General features: G+C 55.4%; 1 protein-coding gene across 1 annotated transcript; it reads left to right on the top strand.

Annotated features, from left to right (window-relative positions):
- Positions 1-2,837: 2,837 nt before the first annotated feature.
- On the top strand, positions 2,838-15,229 carry ADAMTS15 (ADAM metallopeptidase with thrombospondin type 1 motif 15). Its single transcript, XM_053963541.1, has 8 exons — positions 2,838-3,766; positions 7,943-8,075; positions 8,580-8,747; positions 9,139-9,422; positions 10,624-10,801; positions 10,898-11,079; positions 11,637-11,812; positions 12,219-15,229. The coding sequence occupies exons 1-8, from the start codon at positions 2,852-2,854 to the stop codon at positions 12,997-12,999; spliced, it is 2,817 nt and encodes a 938-aa protein (XP_053819516.1). The 5' UTR covers positions 2,838-2,851; the 3' UTR covers positions 13,000-15,229.
- The last annotated feature ends 4,177 nt before the right edge of the window (positions 15,230-19,406 follow it).

Here is a 19,406-nt window from a genome sequence, read left to right as displayed (position 1 = left end):
CATTTCCATTCCCTGCTTTTTGTGTGCTCTCCTTTAAGTCCCACACATTCATCCCATTTCCATCCAACCCAGATGAACTGCAGGGGGTGAGGAGCAGCCAGGCTCAGCCCCCAGCACCTGGAAAGACCTGGAGTGACACCAAGGTGTCACCTGGTCCAGCTCCTGCCTTCAGGTGTGGGGCTCAAGCAGCTGTTGGTTTGTCCCCAGAGAGAAAAATCACATCACGTCCTCAAGCAAGAGGAAAACTAAAATAAAAATGTTCCTCCTTCTTTTATGGAGTGCTCTGGAACATTCCTGTACCCGCTGGAGCTGCCTGGAAAGGGTGACCAGTGTGTGCTCTTGTGCTCCACAGCTTCTCTGCTCACCCTGGGCAGGGCAGTGATGGTTTGATCAGGTTTGATGGTTTGATGGGAATCACCTATCCCAAAGCAACCTGCCTTGGGGTGGGTGATTCCCAGCTGTTCAGAGCGAGGGCTGGGGAGCTGGGACGGAGCATCCAGCTGATCCATCCCTGTGCTTCCAGCCCATGGCACAGCCTCAGCATCACGGGACACAGCGAGTCCCGTGCCTGGAGGAGCCAGTGGCTCTCAGCCCAGGCACAGCCAAACCACTCACATTTTCTGCCTGCCTTTCCCCATCAGGAGGCAATCAGATGTTCTCCAGGCTGGAGATAAAGCTCCTGCCAGCTTGGTTTGACTCATCCTCTTGATGAGAGCTCCCAGATGGAGGGGCTGGAGCTCAGGGGCAGCAGTGACTAACTCTGCTGGGTCTTGGTCCATCAGCTGATGCTGCTGCCTCTGAGATTGATGACCTCTAGGCTGAGGTAGCTGGTGGCAGCTCTGGGAGCCTGTGGCATTCCAGATGCTGCTGTGGTCTTTGGAGAAACTCATCCTGCTGAACAGAGCAAAGCTGTGGGGAGGAGAAATTCCCTCCTGGCACCTCAAGATGCTCAAGATGTCTCTTCCCTTGCTCCTCCACTGCCTGGGCTGCCCATTACCAACATCCCTGGGCACGTTGCGCTTTGGCCAGCAGACAAAATCCCCGATTGCCTCAGTCCAGCACAGTCAAATCGTTTTTTTTTGGGTCACAAGTTCAGCTGCAAGGCACACGACTGAGCAAACCACAGCACGGGGATGCACTGGCAGCAAAACAAGCTGGGCTGTGGGCTGTGGGCTGTGGGCTCCGTGCCTTAGGCAATAACTTTGGATTCTGTTTCATACATGCACACATTCTTCAGCTGTGCTTGGATTTCAAAGGGTTTCAGCCTTTGCTGAAATCACATCAAAGCCAGCTTGTCCACGAGAAGCCTTAATTTTATCACTAAACCAAACCGTGGTGCTTATGGTGCTGACAAATCTGTCCCTCAGCTACAGGTTGTTGCTGAGGACTCTTCACTGCTCTCCAAAAATCCCATCCACAGCGAGATCTTCCTGCCTCCCAGGAGCACTGACTGCCCCAGCATCGTCCCCACGCTGTTCTGGTGATCCTGTATTTGCTGGGTGTGGGCAATTCCCATATGCTCCACACAGGTCTCAGAGGAGGGGGTGTTGCAGACGTTAGCACTTATGGAGTGCACTTTGGTGGTGAGGGATGAAGGGAGGCTGAACTCAGAGTGGAAATCGCCTTTGCCCCCCGCTGGGTGAGGGTGGGGTGGGTGGAGGGGGATGCACTGGAAGCTGCTTTACTGGGGAGAACAGGGATCCCCGGTGTGAATGCAGGAATTGGTGGGGCAGTGTTGCACTGGGGTGGCAGGTCTGGAGGTGCATGGAGGGGCACAGCCTGCATCTCCATGCTAGACACCCCTGGGCTGTGGAAAACATTTATCTTCCCAAATAATGGGAACTGAGCCCTCAGCTGCCAAATAGCAGGTTCCCCACTCCACTGAACTGTCCCAAATACCAGCACGGAGCAGAGGATGGAGGGCTGGAGTAGCTGACCTTTAAAGGTCCTTTCCAACCCAAACTGTTCCATGACTCAATGATTCTATGACCTTTTATCTTTCCTGCACACCCCTGTTGTAACCAAGAGGCCCCGTCCCTGCGGGGTCACAGAGCTCCATCCCTACACTTAGAGCAGGATCCAGAAAAACTGGAGAGTGGTAGGAGGAAGCCTGGCAGGTGGGAGCATCCCTGGGGGATGCAGAGTTTCCCTCTTTGCTGCAGGAATAAAAGTGAAGAGGGTCTCCTTCCACTCCATCCCATCCAACACCCCAATCCTATCCTGTCCCACCCTCGCATCCCACTTCATTCCATTCCCATCCCATCCTGTCCCATCCTACCCCTTATCCCGTCCCATCTCACCTCACCCCATCCCATTCCACCCCACCCTTTATTCCATCCTGTTCCAACCCCAGCATCCCATTCCGTCCCATACAATCCTATCCCACTCCTCAGTCCCATCTATCTCACCCCATCTCATGCCACCCTCTATACCACCCCACCTCAAACCCACATCCCACCCCATCCCACCCCATCACTCCATCCCCTCCCGTCCTCACGGCGGTGCCGCGCCCCCGCCCCGCTCCGCCCCGGGGAGGCGGCGGCAGCCCCGGGCGGAGCGCGGTTCTCTCCCGGCTCCGCTCGGCTCCTCCGCCGGCCCCGCTCGGCCCCGCTCGGCTCCGGCCCCCGCCCCGGAGTGGCTGCGGCGGGGCCAAGCCGCGCCCCGCTCCCGCTCTATAAAAGCGCGGTGCGCCCCGCAAAGCAGGTACCGGCGGGGCCGCTCCGCTCCTCCAGCCTCCGCGGGTCCAGGAGGAGGAGGAGGAGGGAGGGAGGAAGGGGGGGGCCGGGTCCTGCTTTCTCCCCCCCGCGCCTCCCCCGAACCCCGATGCGGCCGGCCTGAGCCCGCCGGGACGATGCTGCCGCTGCTGCCGCTGCTGCTGCTGGGCGCCCCGGGGCTGCGCCTGAGCTCGGGGGCACCCCCGGACCCCGACTCCGCGCTGGTCACTCCCCTGCGCCTGGACCCCGACATCAACGGGCCCGCTTATTTCAGGGGGGGCCCGGCCGAGCCTCCCCGGGGGGGGCAGGCGCTGGTGATCCAGCTCTCGGCTTTCGGGGAGGATTTCTACCTCCACCTCTCTCCCGACGCCCGGTTCATCGCGCCCGCCTTCGCCGCCCACTACCTGGGGGCGGCCGCCCGCCCGCTCCCCGCTCTCCGCCACTGCTTCTATTCGGGGGATGTCAACGCCGACCGCGAGTCCTTCGCCGCCCTCAGCCTTTGCGGGGGGCTCCGGGGGGCTTTCGGCTACCGGGGAGCCGAGTACCTGATCAGCCCGCTGGCGGGGGGGGCGGCCGAGGGACTCCATCGCCTGCAGCGCCGCAGCCCCGGCCGCCCCGTCGGGGCCGGAGCATCCCGCTGCGCCGTGGGCTCCGGGCTCACCCCCGGCGTGCTGCAGGCGCTCGACAAGTACCGGGGGCGTGCGGGGGGGAAAGGCGGCCGCGCCAAGCGCTTCGCCTCGGTCCCGCGTTACGTGGAGACCTTGGTGGTGGCCGACGAGTCGATGGTGAAGTTCCACGGGGATGACCTCCAGCACTACCTGCTCACCCTGATGGCCACGGCCGCCCGTCTCTACAAGCACCCCAGCATCCGTAACCCCATCCAGATCTCCGTGGTCAAGTTCCTCCTCATCGGGCAGGATGACAAGGGGCCCAAAGTCACCAGCAACGCCGCCCTCACCCTCCGCAACTTCTGCGCCTGGCAGAAGAAGTGGAACAAGGTCAGCGACAAGCACCCCGAGTACTGGGACACCGCCATCCTCTTCACCAAGCAGGTGGGTGCAGGGGGGCCCGGAGGAGCTGCTCCCCCCTGTCACGGTGCCCTGCACTGGGCTAAGGCGTTCTGCCACCTGTGTGCATGACGGGGAGGTTGTGCCTGTGGCTGATCCCTCTTTCCCAGGGAACCTCCGCTCTCAGATGCTGGGGTGGGGGGACCAGAGGCATGGAGCAAGCCGACTCGGGCCAGCCCTTGCTATCCCCTGGGCAGGTTTTGGCTAGCAGCCTGGAAAAATCCCTGCTGTGGGGTGAATGAGGCTGGGAGGTATCCAAAGGCAGGTTGCCCCATGGGCAGAAACCTGCTGCTCTATCTCCTGCCTCCATGCAGGAGCTTGGCAGCGAGTGCCCTGTGGCTCTGGTGTGCACCCTGAAATGAGAGGTCTGACCCCAGAAGAGGAGGAGCATTGTCCCGCTTCCCCCTCCCCAGCTGGGAAGAGCTCACAGTGCCACCTGCCAAGAAAAAACCTCTCCCTGCTTCCTCTGACTCATGCATGAGGTTCTCCTGAGAACCTGGACCTCTCCTCAGCACTGGCTGCACTGCATGGACCCGGTTCAGGGCTGGAAGTGAAGCACCAGAGATTCAGCCAGCACTGCAGCCCTCGAGTGGGGGAGAGCAGAGAGGCACTGCCACCCCTGCCGTGGGCTGGCCGCAACCCTGTGGTGGGAGAGAGGCTTGGAGCTGCCTTTGGCATGGCTCCGTGGTGATGTGGCGTGTGGGATGAACTCTGCATCCTCCCACCCCCACAGACTGGGTGACACTGAAGCTCCCACAGCCTCTCCCCATTGTTCCTTCCTCTCTGTAGTCTTAGTGTGGACATCAGCCCAGTGCCTGCATCCCAAAATCCCTGATGGGATGGGAGGAGATTGAGCCCAGCTTGGAGGGGACAGTCACGTCTTATCCTGGCTGCAGCAGCCTTTGGCAGAAAAGGCTCCTTGCATTTTCTCCTTCCACTATCCCTGCCCAGATGTTTTTGGATTAGGGACAGGTGAGGAACTCCCCTCAGCAGCAGGGAGACCATTCCCAAAATATTTTTCCAGGTCAAGCACTTGTGGTGGGTGGGAAGGATATAGCATCCAGCTCAGTTCAGCTGTCCCTAGCCTGGGCTCAGCAAGGCCTGGAGCAGGAATGATGCTGTGCAGGACGTGTAGGATCCTGTCCTGTGTGTCTTCTTGTTCTCCCCACCCTGGGCCAGCTGTAAATCCTATGGGAGCACAGACAGGATGGAAGTCCAGGCTGCTGGAGCAGCTCAAAGAGGAGGACACTGCTGACACCTCTGCAGGGACGAGGCAGCTCCTCCCCTGGTGGAAGCCCAGTGAGGTCACTGGAGCTGCACGTGGGACAGAGTCGGTCCCAGCGATTCGAAAGATGTGGATCACGTCTGGGCTGCATTTTTTACACATTGCTAAACCATCCATTCCTGAAATCCCAAAGCAAGCTCGATGCAAAGGCACACGGTCAGGGAGACATCTGCCTTCCTTGAGTGCATCCATCTGTGGTCCCCTGACATTCTGAAGCTTATCTTCCTGCCAAAAAGCTGTTACATAAGCCCCCGACTTAAATTTCACCTCCAAGCTGGTTGATAGGCAGTTTTCACTGTGATGATGATGAGTTGCTGACGAATGGGGCTCTCTTTTACTGCTTGGATTTGCTCCCTTACAACACTGGTGATGCTGAATGATGGATTTGCCTTTGGGAAACTCAGTCCTGATCAGCTGGTGGGTGCAGATTCCCTTCCTACCTGAGCCACTGCTTGTTAGAGGGTCCTGCAGAGCACCCAGCCTTCAGCTGTCCTCCTGGAAATATCCTGGCACACCATGGCCAAGGGCTTGTCCATCCTTCCCACCCCTCCTGGACCTCATGTCACACCAGCAAACGTTTGCTGCACATCTTCGCTTTGCAGTAAAACCAAAGGGAAGTTGCATGAAGGAACATCTGGCTGCAGCCTAGCACGTGGCTGATGCTGTGGGGGAATTTGGAAACTGCAGCTCAAGCCTCAGCTTTTTGGAGTTGCTTTGGATGCACACAGAAAGCCTCTGTGGCAGGGAGAGTGCTTATGACTCTGAGCAGGTGAATTAATGCACAAGGAATCCCCCTGACTGACCTGTGGAACGTCTTCAGAAGTTCACGAGGGATGACAAAAAGCCTTGGAAGGTCCCATGTAGGAAGGTGAGGCTGGCAGGAGCGCTGATGCACTGAGCAGGTTGCCTGCAGCCCCTTGGGGGACCAAGCATCCTCCCTGGACCTGTGCCAGCAGGGGGGATACCAGTGAGAGAGCAGAGGCAGAGCCGGCTCCTTGCACGGTGCTTTCCCACCCTAAACCTCTTCCATTTCTCTCTGCTCCCCTCCTGAGCAGCCTCAACACCTGGCAAGGCTGACGGAGGTGTTCAGGTGGGGGATCAGGAGCTCTCATTGAAGTGCAGAGATGCTGCCTGGCATGCCCAGGCTGTCCTGAGGAGGCTGTGGTGAGGAGTGAGGGAAAAGCCCCTGAAGAGCTGCTGGTGGTGTATCCCAGCGAGGTTCAGAGCGAGAAGTGGGTCAGTGTGTCACTGCAGGTGTTGGGCCAGGAGCCAAAGCTTGCTGTGCTGGCGAGGAAAGAACTCTTCAAAGAGCACTGAGAACTCTTCAAAGAGCGCTGAGCGGGGAGCTGCGGGCTGTGAGGCTGTGACATTCCTCCCCACGCCCCATCCTCGCCCCCAAACCCCAGTGCTGGTCAGAGCATGGGCAGGGGCTCCTGGGCAAGCTGCAGCCCTGGGTTGGCTCAGCGTGGCGATGGCACTGGGTCTTGGTGGTGTTTTGGGGCTGGGACTCTGCCCCTGGGCTTGCCAGCACCATTAATCAACCTGTGCCCAGCAGTGGTGGCACTGCCAATGCAGCGTGGGGTTGCCACCTCTTCTCCCTGCTGAGGCTGATGTGTGATGGGTCAGGGGTGCAGCAGGGCCCCAGCTGGTCAGGAAAATTGCAGAGCAAAGTGCTGAACTCGGTTGTATGATGGGGTTTTCCACCACCAGAGCAGACCCAGACGTTTCTTCACGTCACCTCTCTGGAGATCCCGGTCTTGCCTGTGCCTCCACACTCCGTAGCCCCAGGACTCCTGTTAAAGCCATCTCGGCCCTGGCTGGGGCTCTCTGAAGTCATCAGGACTGTTATTTACCCACGGCTGAACCTGCCTGCGCGGGAATGCCTTCAGCTTGGAAACCTTGCTGGAAATATTGGCAGAGCAGCTCCTGCAGGATTTTGAGCAACCCAGGCGCTTTGGCTGGGCGAGTGCTGAGCATGAATCACACTTATTTATAGCATGGGAGCGCCCAGCGAGTCCCTTACTTTTCTTTTCATGTGGAAAACAGCTCCGTGCCCGCTGCATGGCCTCCCTGGCAGCTCTGGGGCAGCACCAAGGGAGGGGAGGATGCTCCAGCCCTCCCAAACCAAACCACACCCCAGCAGGGGAAGGGAGCACCTGGGACAAGGTTACTGCCAGGCTGCAGCACCAGCGTGTCTTTAATGGACTTCTTTTAGCACAAGCACCTGGGGAAGGGCAGATCTGCCTACGGTGAGACCCTTGCCAGCCTCTCTCCTGGCAACATCTATGTAGGATCTGGCTCTCCTCAGTTTAGGGGTGGAAGTCTAAGCTGGTTCCTCCTCTGATCACCTGGGCTTAGTTGCTCCTTGAAGGGTTGCTGCAGAGTGTCTTAGAGAGACAAGAGCACTTTCTTTAACTCTGGAAGCCTTTGGACCTGGTCCAAGGCTTTGTTGTTCCTTGGAAGAAGCTGAGAAATGAGATTGAGAAGTGGCTCAGCCCTGAGTCCAAGGCCAGATGTGTCACCATCCACCCACCTTGAGCTGACACTTAAGACAAAGGGAACCAGACTGGCTCATCCGTGATAAAACCAGCTCCACCCTGGCCAGAGGAGCTGTTTGGGAAGGAAAAGCTGTTGCTGAAGGCAGGGCAGGATGCTGCACACATCCCTGGTGCTGGGGTTAAGTGCAAACACACCGTTGCAGCCTGGGCTGGGTCAGGACTGAGGTTTCCTGCCTCTGTATCCTGGTGTGGTTCCCATCCCTTTGGGCTTTCTTCCCATCAGTAGCTCCCCGTGGGGGGCCAGGGATGAGGTGGGAAAGGGAAACCATGACACCTGTGCTGTCCCCAGGACTAACCCCTTCCCTCTGTGCCTGGCAGGACCTGTGTGGTGCCACCACCTGTGACACGTTGGGAATGGCAGACGTGGGCACCATGTGTGACCCCAAGCGCAGCTGCTCCGTCATCGAGGACGATGGGCTGCCCTCAGCTTTCACCACCGCCCACGAGCTGGGTAAGGCTCCCAGCTCTCCTCTTGCTCTCAGGAGCAGTTCCAGGAGCTGCCAGGGTTCAGAATAGCCCCGGTTTCAGCCTCTGGGTATCTGGTGATAGGGAAACTCTGCCTTGGGTACAAGACTCCCCCTGAGCCAGGTGGGAAAGGGCTGCTGAGGGAGCAAAAGGCTTTGCTCTCATGGTTGCTACCACAGCTGGGTTTCCAGGATTCAGGAGTCCTGAAGTAACAGGCAGAGGGCACACCTGCCTCTGGGAGGGAGGAGACAGCGGGGCAAGTGCTGAAGTCACCTGTCACCTTCTCTTCACAATTTCATTTGCCCTTCCTTTTCCTTATGCTTTCCATGTGCATGAGGCATCTGGGAGAGAGCTGGAAGGTTTGCTGACTCTTCTGGGCTGTCCACAGCTGCAATCCTTGTGGGTCTGCCCTGAAAGAAGCTGGGGGGGGGTTTCCTGCTCCTTGTGCTGTGCTGGGTTATTCATGCTGCCTCCCTTATCCCATCCCCAGGCCACGTGTTCAACATGCCCCATGACAACGTGAAGGCCTGTGAGGAGGTCTTTGGCCGGCTGAAGACCAACCACATGATGTCCCCCACCCTCATCCAGATCGACCGTGCCAACCCCTGGTCAGCCTGCAGTGCTGCCATCATCACCGACTTCCTGGACAGTGGCCATGGTGAGCCCTGCTGTGCCCCTCACCCCCTGCCCGTGTCCCCGTTCCCTAGGAACAGGGTCTATCCCTGCAGGTGTTTACTGGGAAAAGATAGTTGGCTGTGGGGCTCTTCCTCTCCTGGCTCTGTAAACAAATTTAGAAGGAAATGGGAGGTTTCTGTAGCGTCCAGACCTCCTGGGTGTCGCCAGCAGTGACATCTGCACTCAGGCTGCTGGCACAGCTCCAAGGTATCACCAGGAGGTGGAATCATCTGCATCTGGGATACAGCCAAGATCGAGGGCATGCCTTTGGGTAGCTTTGGCCCAATCTCTTCCTCATCTCCCTGCGGCAGTGCTTTCCCTCCCCACTCTGGTCCACCCAGGACCCGGTAGAGCCCCTCTCCCCACTCCTGCAGGGGACTGTTTGCTGGACCAGCCTGCCAAACCCATCCCTCTGCCCGAAGACCTGCCGGGGACGAGCTACAGCCTGAACCAGCAGTGCGAGCTGGCCTTCGGGGTGGGCTCCAAGCCCTGCCCCTACATGCAGTACTGCGCCAAGCTGTGGTGCACGGGCAAGGCGCGCGGGCAGATCGTCTGCCAGACCCGCCACTTCCCCTGGGCCGACGGCACCGCCTGCGGCGACGGGCGCTTCTGCCTCAAGGGAGCCTGCATGGAGAGGCACAACGTCAGCAAGTACAGGGTGAGTGCCTGTGCTGGGAGCCCCCAAAAACACCCCGCAGGGTCACTCAGTGAGTACAGAGTGAGTGCCTGTGCTGGGAGCCCCAAAACACCCCGCAGGGTCACTCAGTGAGTACAGGGTGAGTGCCTGTGCTGGGAGCCCCAAAACACCCCGCACGGTCACTCAGTGAGTACAGGGTGAGTGCCTGTGCTGGGAGCCCCCCAAAACACCCCGCAGGGTCACTCAGTGAGTACAGGGTGAGTGCCTGTGCTGGGAGCCCCAAAACACCCCGCAGGGTCACTCAGTGAGTACAGGGTGAGTGCCTGTGCTGGGAGCCCCCCAAAACACCCCGCAGGGTCACTCAGTGAGTACAGGATGGGTACCTGTGCTGGGAGCCCCCAAAAACACCTCACAGGGTCACTCAGTGAGTACAGGGTGAGTGCCTGTGCTGGGAGCCCCAGAACACCCCGCAGGGTCACTCAGTGAGTACAGGATGGGTACCTGTGCTGGGAACCCCCAAAAACACCTCACAGGGTCACTCAGTGAGTACAGGATGGGTACCTGTGCTGGGAACCCCCAAAAACACCTCACAGAGTCACTCAGTGAGTACAGGATGGGTACCTGTGCTGGGAGCCCTCAAAACACCCTACAGGGTCACTCTGAGCAGGCGCTGGCAGAGATATCCCCCATCTCCTGATGGTGGAGACCCAGCATGGGGACACTGATGTGGAAAGAGCTGGAGATCCCTTGAGTATCATGTATTTCTCAAGGAGTGAGGCTGCTGCTCTGCTCCAGCCAGCCCTGGGCAAATTTCACAGAATTTGCTGAGTTGGAAGAGACTCACAAGGGTCACTGAGTCCAACTACTGGCCCTGCTCAGGACCATTCCCAAGAGTCACACCGCACACCTGAGGGTATTGTCCAAATGCTTCTTGAGCTCTGTCAGGCTTGGGGCTGTGGCCACTTTCCTGGGAGCCTGTTCCAGTGCCCCAGCACCCTCTGGGGGAAGAACCTTTTAGTGATATCCAGCCTAACCCTCCCCTGACACAACTTCAGACCAACTCCCTTGGGTCCTCTCACTGGTCACCACAGAGAAGAGATCCACCCCTCAGATCCCCGTTACCAGGAAGGTTTGTGGGTGGTTGGAGGTTTCACTTGTGAGGGGATGGCTCCAAGTGTGGAAAGGATGGGTGTGCAGCACCTCACGCTGTCCCTCCCTGCAGGTGGACGGTGGCTGGGCCAAGTGGTCGCCGTACGGGCCGTGCTCGCGGACCTGTGGTGGTGGGGTGCAGCTGGCCAGGCGGGAATGCACCGACCCCGTGCCAGCCAACGGGGGCTCCTACTGCGAGGGCATCCGCGTCAAGTACCGCTCCTGCAACCTGGAGCCCTGTGCTGCTGCAGGTAAGGGCTGGAGCTCGGCTTGGCCTGTAACAACCCCACAAAACTAAAGCTGGAGGTGCAGGCTGGTGCCTAACACCACATCCCTATTATTTTCAGTGCCAGGGAAGAGCTTCCGTGAGGAACAGTGTGAGGCTTTCAACGGCTACAGTCACAGCACGAACCGCCTGACTGCCTCCATCTCCTGGGTTCCCAAATACTCCGGTGTCTCGCCCCGGGATAAGTGCAAGCTCATCTGCCGGGCCAACGGCACCGGCTACTTCTATGTGCTGGCACCCAAGGTTGGTGAGAGACCCCCAGGGTCAGTGCCTGGACTGTGGGATGGCTCCAGTGCACCTGGAGATAAATAGATTTTCCTTGTCTGGTGGGTGGTTGGTGTTAGATGAGGTGCCACCAGTCAGGTATGAATCAGCTTGGTGCTGGAGCTGGTCCACGGAGGGTCTTCCTCTGGAAGATGTCATTTTTACCTCTTGTAAAGGTGCCTCTGGCATATTCCTGTGGTCCTGGGATAGAGGATGACAGTTTGGGTACTGAGGAAGCATCGGCCAGGGCAGGGGGGACATCCAGACATGGGACTGAGCGGGATGGTGTTGGCAGTGTCCCCTGTGCAGCTTGTTCCCAGCAATGGAAAGGGCAGGAAATTCTGAGGATGGGAGAAAAGGGATGATCTCTCTCAGAGACCCCAAAATCCTGCCTGCAAAGCAGAACACAAGCAAAGAGCAACATGGTGCCTGCTGGCATCTCCTGTCGGATGGATTGGGGTGGGATGGACACAGCTGGGATGCCTCAGGAGGTGTGAGAGGGAAATGCAGCAGCTTGTTTTTCCCGCCTGGTTTAGGTTGTGGATGGCACCCCTTGCTCCCCGGACTCCACTTCGGTCTGTGTCCAGGGCAAATGCATCAAGGCGGGCTGTGATGGGAAGTTGGGCTCCAAGAAGAAGTTTGACAAATGCAGTGTCTGCGGAGGAGACAACAAGAGCTGCAAGAAGGTCTCAGGCTTGTTCACCAAGCCCATGTGAGTATTTGGTTACCCTGTGTGCTTCACTTACTCCAGCTTGGTGTTTTGGTGTGGGGGATGCAGGAAGGTTGTGGAGATGGTGACGGGATAAATCCATCCTGAGCAAAATCTGCTGGTGCTCGTGTAGATCACTGCACAGACACCTGGGCTGGCTCTGAAGGAGCAGCAGGACACATCTAATGTTCTGTTGATTTCTGCTGATGGAGTGCTGTTGAGCCAGAGGGGCTGAAGCATCTTCCTGTAACTGGGTGTCATCAGCCTAGACAAAACTCAATGCAGCGAGGAGATTCAAAATGATCTTCACAGGAAGAAGACAAATGTAGGGGTGGGAGGACCTCAGGGCTGAAGTAATGCACCATGTCCCTGTGCCTGATGTCCTGCCCTACCCGCTCTTCTCTTTCAGGCATGGCTACAACTTTGTGGTGGTCATCCCCGCGGGCGCCTCCAACATCGACATCCGGCAGCGGGGCTACAAAGGACTCATCAGCGATGACAACTACCTGGCGCTGAAGAACGCGCAGGGCAAGTACCTGCTGAACGGCCACTTCATCGTCTCGGCCGTCGAGAGGGACCTGATGGTGAAGGGCAGCGTCCTGCGCTACAGCGGCACAGGCACCGCCGTCGAGAGCCTCCAGGCCTTCAAGCCCATCCAGGAACCCCTGACTCTGGAGGTGCTCTCCGTGGGAAAGATGACCCCTCCTCGGGTACGCTACTCCTTCTACCTCCCCAAGGAGAGCAAGGAGGACAAGTCCTCCTACAAGAAGGAGGGCAAGGCCCCGCCGGACCTCAACAACAGCGTCCTCAGCCTGTCCAACCGCCTGGATGGCGGGAGGCCGAGCTACAAACGCCTGTCCTACAAGTGGGCGGTGGGCGGCTGGGAGGCGTGCTCCGTCACCTGCGGCGATGGCTTGCAGAAGCGGTCGGTGGCTTGCCGCGACTCCTACGGCCAGCCGGCCGCCGAGTGCGACGCGGCGCAGCGCCCCGCCGACGTCCGGCTGTGCGGGGAGCCCTGCCCGGCCTGGGAAGCTGGACCGTGGTCTTCTTGCTCCAAGAGCTGTGGTCGGGGTTTCAAGAGACGGGCGTTGAAGTGCTTGGTGCCGACGGGGCGCCTGCTGCCCCGGGAGAGTTGCAATTTTCGGAGGAAGCCGCAGGAGCTGGATTTCTGCACCTTGAGGCCGTGCTGAGCAGGTCAAGGGGTGCCTGCAAGGAAGGGCATGGTGTTCCTATGGCTGGGCTCAGCCAAGCAGCAGCCAGAGGATGGGAGTGGGGGAGATGTCCATAGCACATAGCAAAAGGGGGAAAAATAAGAAAAAAGTGGGGGAAATAGGGACCTGGGTGTGGGGACAGCCCCATGCACCTGGGAGAGAGGGCTTTTACCAATCAGGTCACTTGGAGACAGAGCAGGAATGAACATCTACCTCGAAGCCACTGAACGACACGGAAACCACCGGTGGAGGCTGGGAACTGGGGGGACAGATGGAAGCGAGGAGGATCATCCCTGCCTGTGGTGGATCTGTGGTACAGGCAGGGAGATGCCCCTAAATTGCACAGATGAAGCCTCCCCCCACCTTCCCAGGACCAACCCTACCTCCCTTCTCCCTGGACTCCCCCAACACTCATGCTAAATGGGACCAAAAGGATTTACCAATGCAACGACCACCGGTGCGATGAGGCGCTGGGACTGATGCCTCCAGGGTTTGCTGGTGGGGACTCTGTTGTCCCAGCAGCATCCCCGGGCCAGGCTGGAAGGTGGTGGCTTTATTTTCATTCTCTCCTCGTGTTTATGACCTGACCAGTGTAAATTTTATGGTGCTTAACTCTGTATTTTTTTAACCTCCTTTCTCCCCTCCTGGTGGATGTAAACCTTGCATAGCAGGGCTGGTGTTACTCCCAGGGGATCTCACCAGCCCGAGGTTTCCTATGGTGCTTTGGGATGGGGCTGTGTGAACATCCAGATGCTCCTTTACACCCTGGCCCACCTGAAGCTTTTCAGGGCTAAAAGGGATCACTGTGGAGGTTTGAGCTGTCATTCCAAAAAAAAGCAACAAGGAACTGTGTTTTAGTTCCACAGGGTCAGACACAGCCTCCCCCGGTCACTGAGACTTCGCTTCGCTCTGGAAATGGTGCTCAATGCTCAATGGGACCAGTATGTCATGCCCAGACATCCCATAGCCTCCTGCCTTTAATCAGGCTGGGGTATTTTTCCTCTGTGTAAAGCTTCTCTGAGATATCCTGAGCTCTATCAGAGCTGGGGTCACTTCCCTGGCATCCCTTTTGAGCAGAGGGAGAGGGAGATTAATTTGGGTCTTTGGCTTTCCTGAGGAAAAAGGGGCTCAGCGGGGTTCAGGCATGCAGGGAAAGAGGGACTGTCAAACCTCTTGCTGCTGCAAAGCATCTACAACCAGTTTCCCCCTCCAGTTATTCTGGGGTTGTTCTGTACCTCTGGGGTTATTCTGCACCTCTGATGGTTTAGTAGCATCATGCCTGTTGTGGTCAGAGGCTGTTTTACCTCTCCCAAACCCCATTTATCATTGAGGTCTCTTGCTCAGGTCAAATCATCAGGCACCATTGAATTTTTTGTTTTGTCACTGAAGCAGGTGCCTCTTAATCAACGAGCTGTGACTGTGAGCAAGCCAAAGCTTCTGGGTCAAGCTGTGCAGTTACTGGGATCAGCAGGAAGGTATTTTAGGGATGAGACACACATTTTGGGTAGGCAGAAGATGCCATCTCAGCAAATAAAGGCTTGGAGCCTGCCATGCTTGTTGGAGGTACAACAAGGAAACTCCGTTGCCTCTTGGGTGGCTCCAGAAGGTCTCCAGCTGTGAGCAAGGTGAGAATGACAAGAAACGGGACAGGTGGCATGAGAGTTCCCTTCTTAGGTCTTTCCAGCAGCTCACAAACTCCTTGTGACAATATTTGCGGGCTCATCCTCCCTAGGGATCCTCCTAGAGGATCGATCTAATGCCTCTTTCAACACAATCATGTTTTAGGTCTCCACGCTGCTCCACAGAGCCAGGAGCAGATGTTGTGGTTGCTCTGCACAGCAGGGAACGAGAGTTAATGTTCTTAGGAAATCCCTTCCAGGTCTCCATTCCCATGAACATACCACCCATTTTCTGAGGGTTTTCCTGCATATCTGAGCCCGCTGCGCTTCCCTCTGGGGACAGAGCTCTGAGGAGCTGCCCTTTGGTGTCCTGCCATCCCACAGCTGGTTCCTAAGCCACCGAGAAATTGTCAGCCTCGCTCCTGAGGAGGGGAGGGATTCCTCGTGTGTGGTTCTTTTGCTGAGGGTGCAGCAGAAGGACGGAGATGCCGATGGCACTGGCTGCTTTGTGTATACCATGTATACTGAACATCGATCTCTGCTGTTTGTGCGTCAGTAGCAAACCTGAAATAAATCTGTATTTAAAGTTACACCCGGGGGGACACGGTCCTGCAAGGGTTGTTTTGTTGGTGGCTGCAGGGTATTCTTTGTTTTATTGTGATGCTGACCCCTTTATAGTGTCAGCTCATTAACTAAAGAACAAAACTGGTGCCTTTCGGGCTTACCTAAAAACAGAGGCCAGACAAAATTAAGGGAATAAAAAGTGGTTCTATTTATTGAAGGGTCTTCAGGTACATTTAGGGCAGATGAAGCCCCCCCAGGGGCTACACTCAAAAACAGGACAATGGGTCATGGGTTTTCACATTTTTATAAGTTTGGTCCATTTGCATATTGGGGGTGAATCTTCCAATTACAGCTTCAGCTAATGAAGTCATTTACCCCAAGTTTGCTCCCCCCAACTCACTTTTGTTTCCATCTCTCAGGCCTGAGGCAGTGAGGGGTCCTTGACTGCCAGGCCTGGAGAGGAATTGTTGTGTCTGCCCCAAATGGGGAAGCAGCAGCTCACACTGTGTGTGGAGTTTGGAGTTCTACACTAAAGAACTGCAGGTTACAAATAGATGGAAAATAGAAAAGCTGAAATCCTAAGGCATCAAAACCAACACCTTTATATGCCCAACAGGTTTATTCTGATTTGGTTCTGCTACAGGATTGGTTACTGGTAAAAAAGAAGCCCAACCTGAAGGAGCCCTGTGGTGAATCAGTCCCTGTGAGCCCCAAGAGGACTGGGGATGCTCATTGAAGGAGGCTGGTTTGCCTTAGGCTTGAATCAGGATGTTCTTTTGTCAGGGTGACAGGAATATGGAGTTAAAAGGATTGATGTAAACTGGAACAGCACTCTCACATCCTGGAACAACCCTGTCTGTGTGTTCCTCCTAAAATTCTCAGCACACCCTGCCTGAGTCAGAGCCCTCTTCCCTGTTGCACCGGGGCCAATGGTGAGATAAAGCCCTTCCTTTTCCTGGGACGTGCCAGCTCAGGGAGGCCTCATGTCACCCCCTCCAGCTCTCAGCAGGTTGCCTAGGGTTTTATTTACCCTCAGCAAACGCAATTTATTCCCCCATTCTGTTTGAATGATTTGGCAAATTTCCTGTGTTTTACTGGGGGGAAAGCTCAGTTTGCTTTCCATCATCACAGAATCCCAGAATAATCTGTGTTGGAAGGGACCATGGAGATCATCTCATTCCATCCCCTTCTGCCACAAACAGGGACACATTCCACTATCCCAGGGTGCTCCAAGCCCGTCCAGCCTGGCCTTGGACACTTCCAGGGATGGGGCAGCCACAGCTGCTCTGTGCCAGGGCCTCCCCAGCCTCACAGGGAAGAATTTCTCCCTAATGTTTAATCCTAAAGAAACAGAGACATGTTCCCCCTCAGCAGCTCCTACAGGGAGCCTCCCCTCACAATAAAGTTCACTTTCACCCCAAATATATCCCACCCTGCAAAGGCAAGAGTTGCAAATGGCTTTATTGGGAGCAAGGAGGGAGATTTCCACCCATTATAGCCATAGCTTTTGCCTCAAATATCTGTCCAGGAGCAGAAAATTAAGTTTAAACGATCACCTTGCTCCTCCAGGTGACAGCCCCACATTTTTAACCAGGTGTCCTTAAAGATTACCCAGAGAGGCAAAAACCTCACATAATACTCAAGTATTTACCTGGTATATATTTATATATATATAAAATATAATATATAATATAAAATAATATATATTTGTATACATCTATATTTTTATTAGGATTTTTCTTATTTATTATATATAAACATTACATTTTATATATATATATATATATAAATTTAAAAAAATATATTTACCTGGTGAGGAAGAAATAAACCCAGCATCAAGGCCAGAATCACCCTGTGGAAGGGAAAGAGGGTGTGTAGGCAGGGAAAGCTGGTGATGGCCTAGTGGGGCAATAGATGGGTGACACAGATTTTGTCCAGCATCTGTATCAAGCCTCAACGCCAGGAACAGGCTCCTTGTGCAGGAGGAATGATGTGGAGCATCAGATTTTCTGAGAAGAAGGGGTGGCTTTTGCCACTGTCATGAGATGCTGCATTCGAGGCTTCTCTGGATTCCTCATTTTCCAGCACTAAAAGGTTTTATTGTTTCTTTGCTGTGAATTCATTGTGTTTGGATACTCCAGTAGCTAATAAAAGACTGAGCTGGCTGCTTTTCCCTTCAGGGGACACTGATGTGCTTCACCTGCAGGGAAGGGAAGGTCAGGATGATCTGACGGAGCAATAGGCATGAGACCCATCCCCTCAGGCCAAGGAGTCATGGCCAGGAATCCCCATTTTGGTCCAAATCCATCCCTGGCTGAGCTGGAGAGCTGAAGATGGCTTGGGCAGAGCACACCAAATGTCTTTAGGGAGCTAAAACTCAGTCCTGCCTCCGGGACCGCCTGCAGATCTGCTTGTTTACGTTTGTCCTGTGCTGAAACACAAGAAGCTTAATTTTTTTTTTTTTTTTAAAGGATTACCTGGAGTGTAAGGGAGAGAAACTATGGAGGGTGAGGGAAATGCTCCTGCCTCATCTGCTGTTTTGGTCCAGGGCTTTGACGTGGCCGTGGATCAGCTCCCTGGGGTTGGGATGCTGCCTTGCTATTTTTATATCTCTACATACACACACACATAAATATATATTACTGCCATCACTATTAATAATAATTATAATTACTGGGCTTTGCCAGGAGACAAAAGCAAAACCAGACGTACGTTGAACTAATGGAGTTAATTGATAACACATGTCCTGCAGAAAACCTCTCCTGGGAGAAGAAAGAAACTGGGAAGGGCTGTGCTGTGCCTGGGAAAAGGGGAATGTTCACTCGAGCTGGGGATGCAAACCAAGATGCTGACGTGGAGCCAGGATGAGGGACCCCAGCCCCTCTCCCCATTTCCTCCATCGGCTCTCCCGGCACCGACGCCTCGGTAACGCAGCTACGGCTGGTTCTTCCTGAATCTGGCAAAAAATCCTGCTCCTCCAGCAGGAAAGGCTTTTCCCCACCGTGGAACCTCTGAGAATGGTCTGAATCCTGGTCAGGCAGGCAGAGGAAGCCTGGACAGTTCGTCTGACTGGGACAGAGACGAGCTCCAGCACGGTGTGGGACCAGCTGGAAGGGATGCCAAGGCCCCGGCAGTGCCGACCCCCCGGCCCTTGCAGCAGACTAAACTTCCCCTCTTGTCCTCTCAGCCAGCAAACTGACACGTTCCCACAAGCATTTCTGCTGGTTTGGGTTTATTTCTTTTTTTGTAAAATTTTTTTTCTAATTCTCCAACATGGTCAGTGCCAAGTTTGTCTGTCCGACACTAATCTGGCAGGCAGGGCTCATGGATTTCTGGCAAACAAACTCCCACCTCTTACTGACCAGTGGCAGGAGGGGGGTTTTGTCTTTTTGGAGGTCTCCATCACATACTTTCACTCCTATAAATGCAAAATCCTTGGAGAAGTGATGGCAGGAGGAGCGAGACGGCGTCAGCATCTCCGAGGGAATGAGCTGAGTAAATCAGGCAGCTGTTAAAGATTATAATCCTTAACTAGGTAAAAACCCTTGGAAATCGCAGCCATGGGGTGAGTGGTGAGAGCTTTCCAGCCAACTCCTGGGGAAGGTGCTGCCTTTGGATTTAGCCTAATTAATATCAAGTTCAGCCAAGCAAGCCTGGGAGGTGGATGGGCTCCCAAATGGTTTTTTAATGTGCCATGATTATTTTTTAAAGGTTTCTTTATTTTCCCCCCACTTGTAAATGAATTTAGCGCTGGTGAAAGGTGTTGGATTGACAGCCCTGAAAATATAAGTCCTCAAGGAACAATGTTTTGGAGTTATGAAGGGAACAACACTGTGTGCAATCAAGATGTAAAGGTAATTATTTGCTGTAACAGCTGCTTTTTGCTCTAAATTAAAAAATAGAGACCACAGGGATTCGTCAGAGCATCTGAGACATTTTCAGGTGACTGAAGCATTGGGCACGGTCAGAGCTGGCTAAACACACTGCCCTGGAGCTGCTGAGGCACTCAGGGCCACGTTTCAGTATTTAATTGCTATTTTCACTTGGAAACCTGCACATTTTTTTCAGCCCTTAAGCACAGTCTTAATGTTGAGCAGGGACCTCAGCACCTCCCTGCTCAATACAGCCTGCAAGCAAAGCTGGAAGCTTCCACTGAGGCTGAATCAAAGCCTTTGGGGTGTTCAGAGAGGAGAAAATACCCAA

This window comes from Vidua chalybeata, chromosome 23, assembly GCF_026979565.1.
Source record: "Vidua chalybeata isolate OUT-0048 chromosome 23, bVidCha1 merged haplotype, whole genome shotgun sequence".
Classification (NCBI taxonomy): domain Eukaryota; kingdom Metazoa; phylum Chordata; class Aves; order Passeriformes; family Viduidae; genus Vidua; species Vidua chalybeata.
Note: the sequence above shows the minus strand (reverse complement) of the source record. Positions and strands in the feature narration are given on the sequence as shown.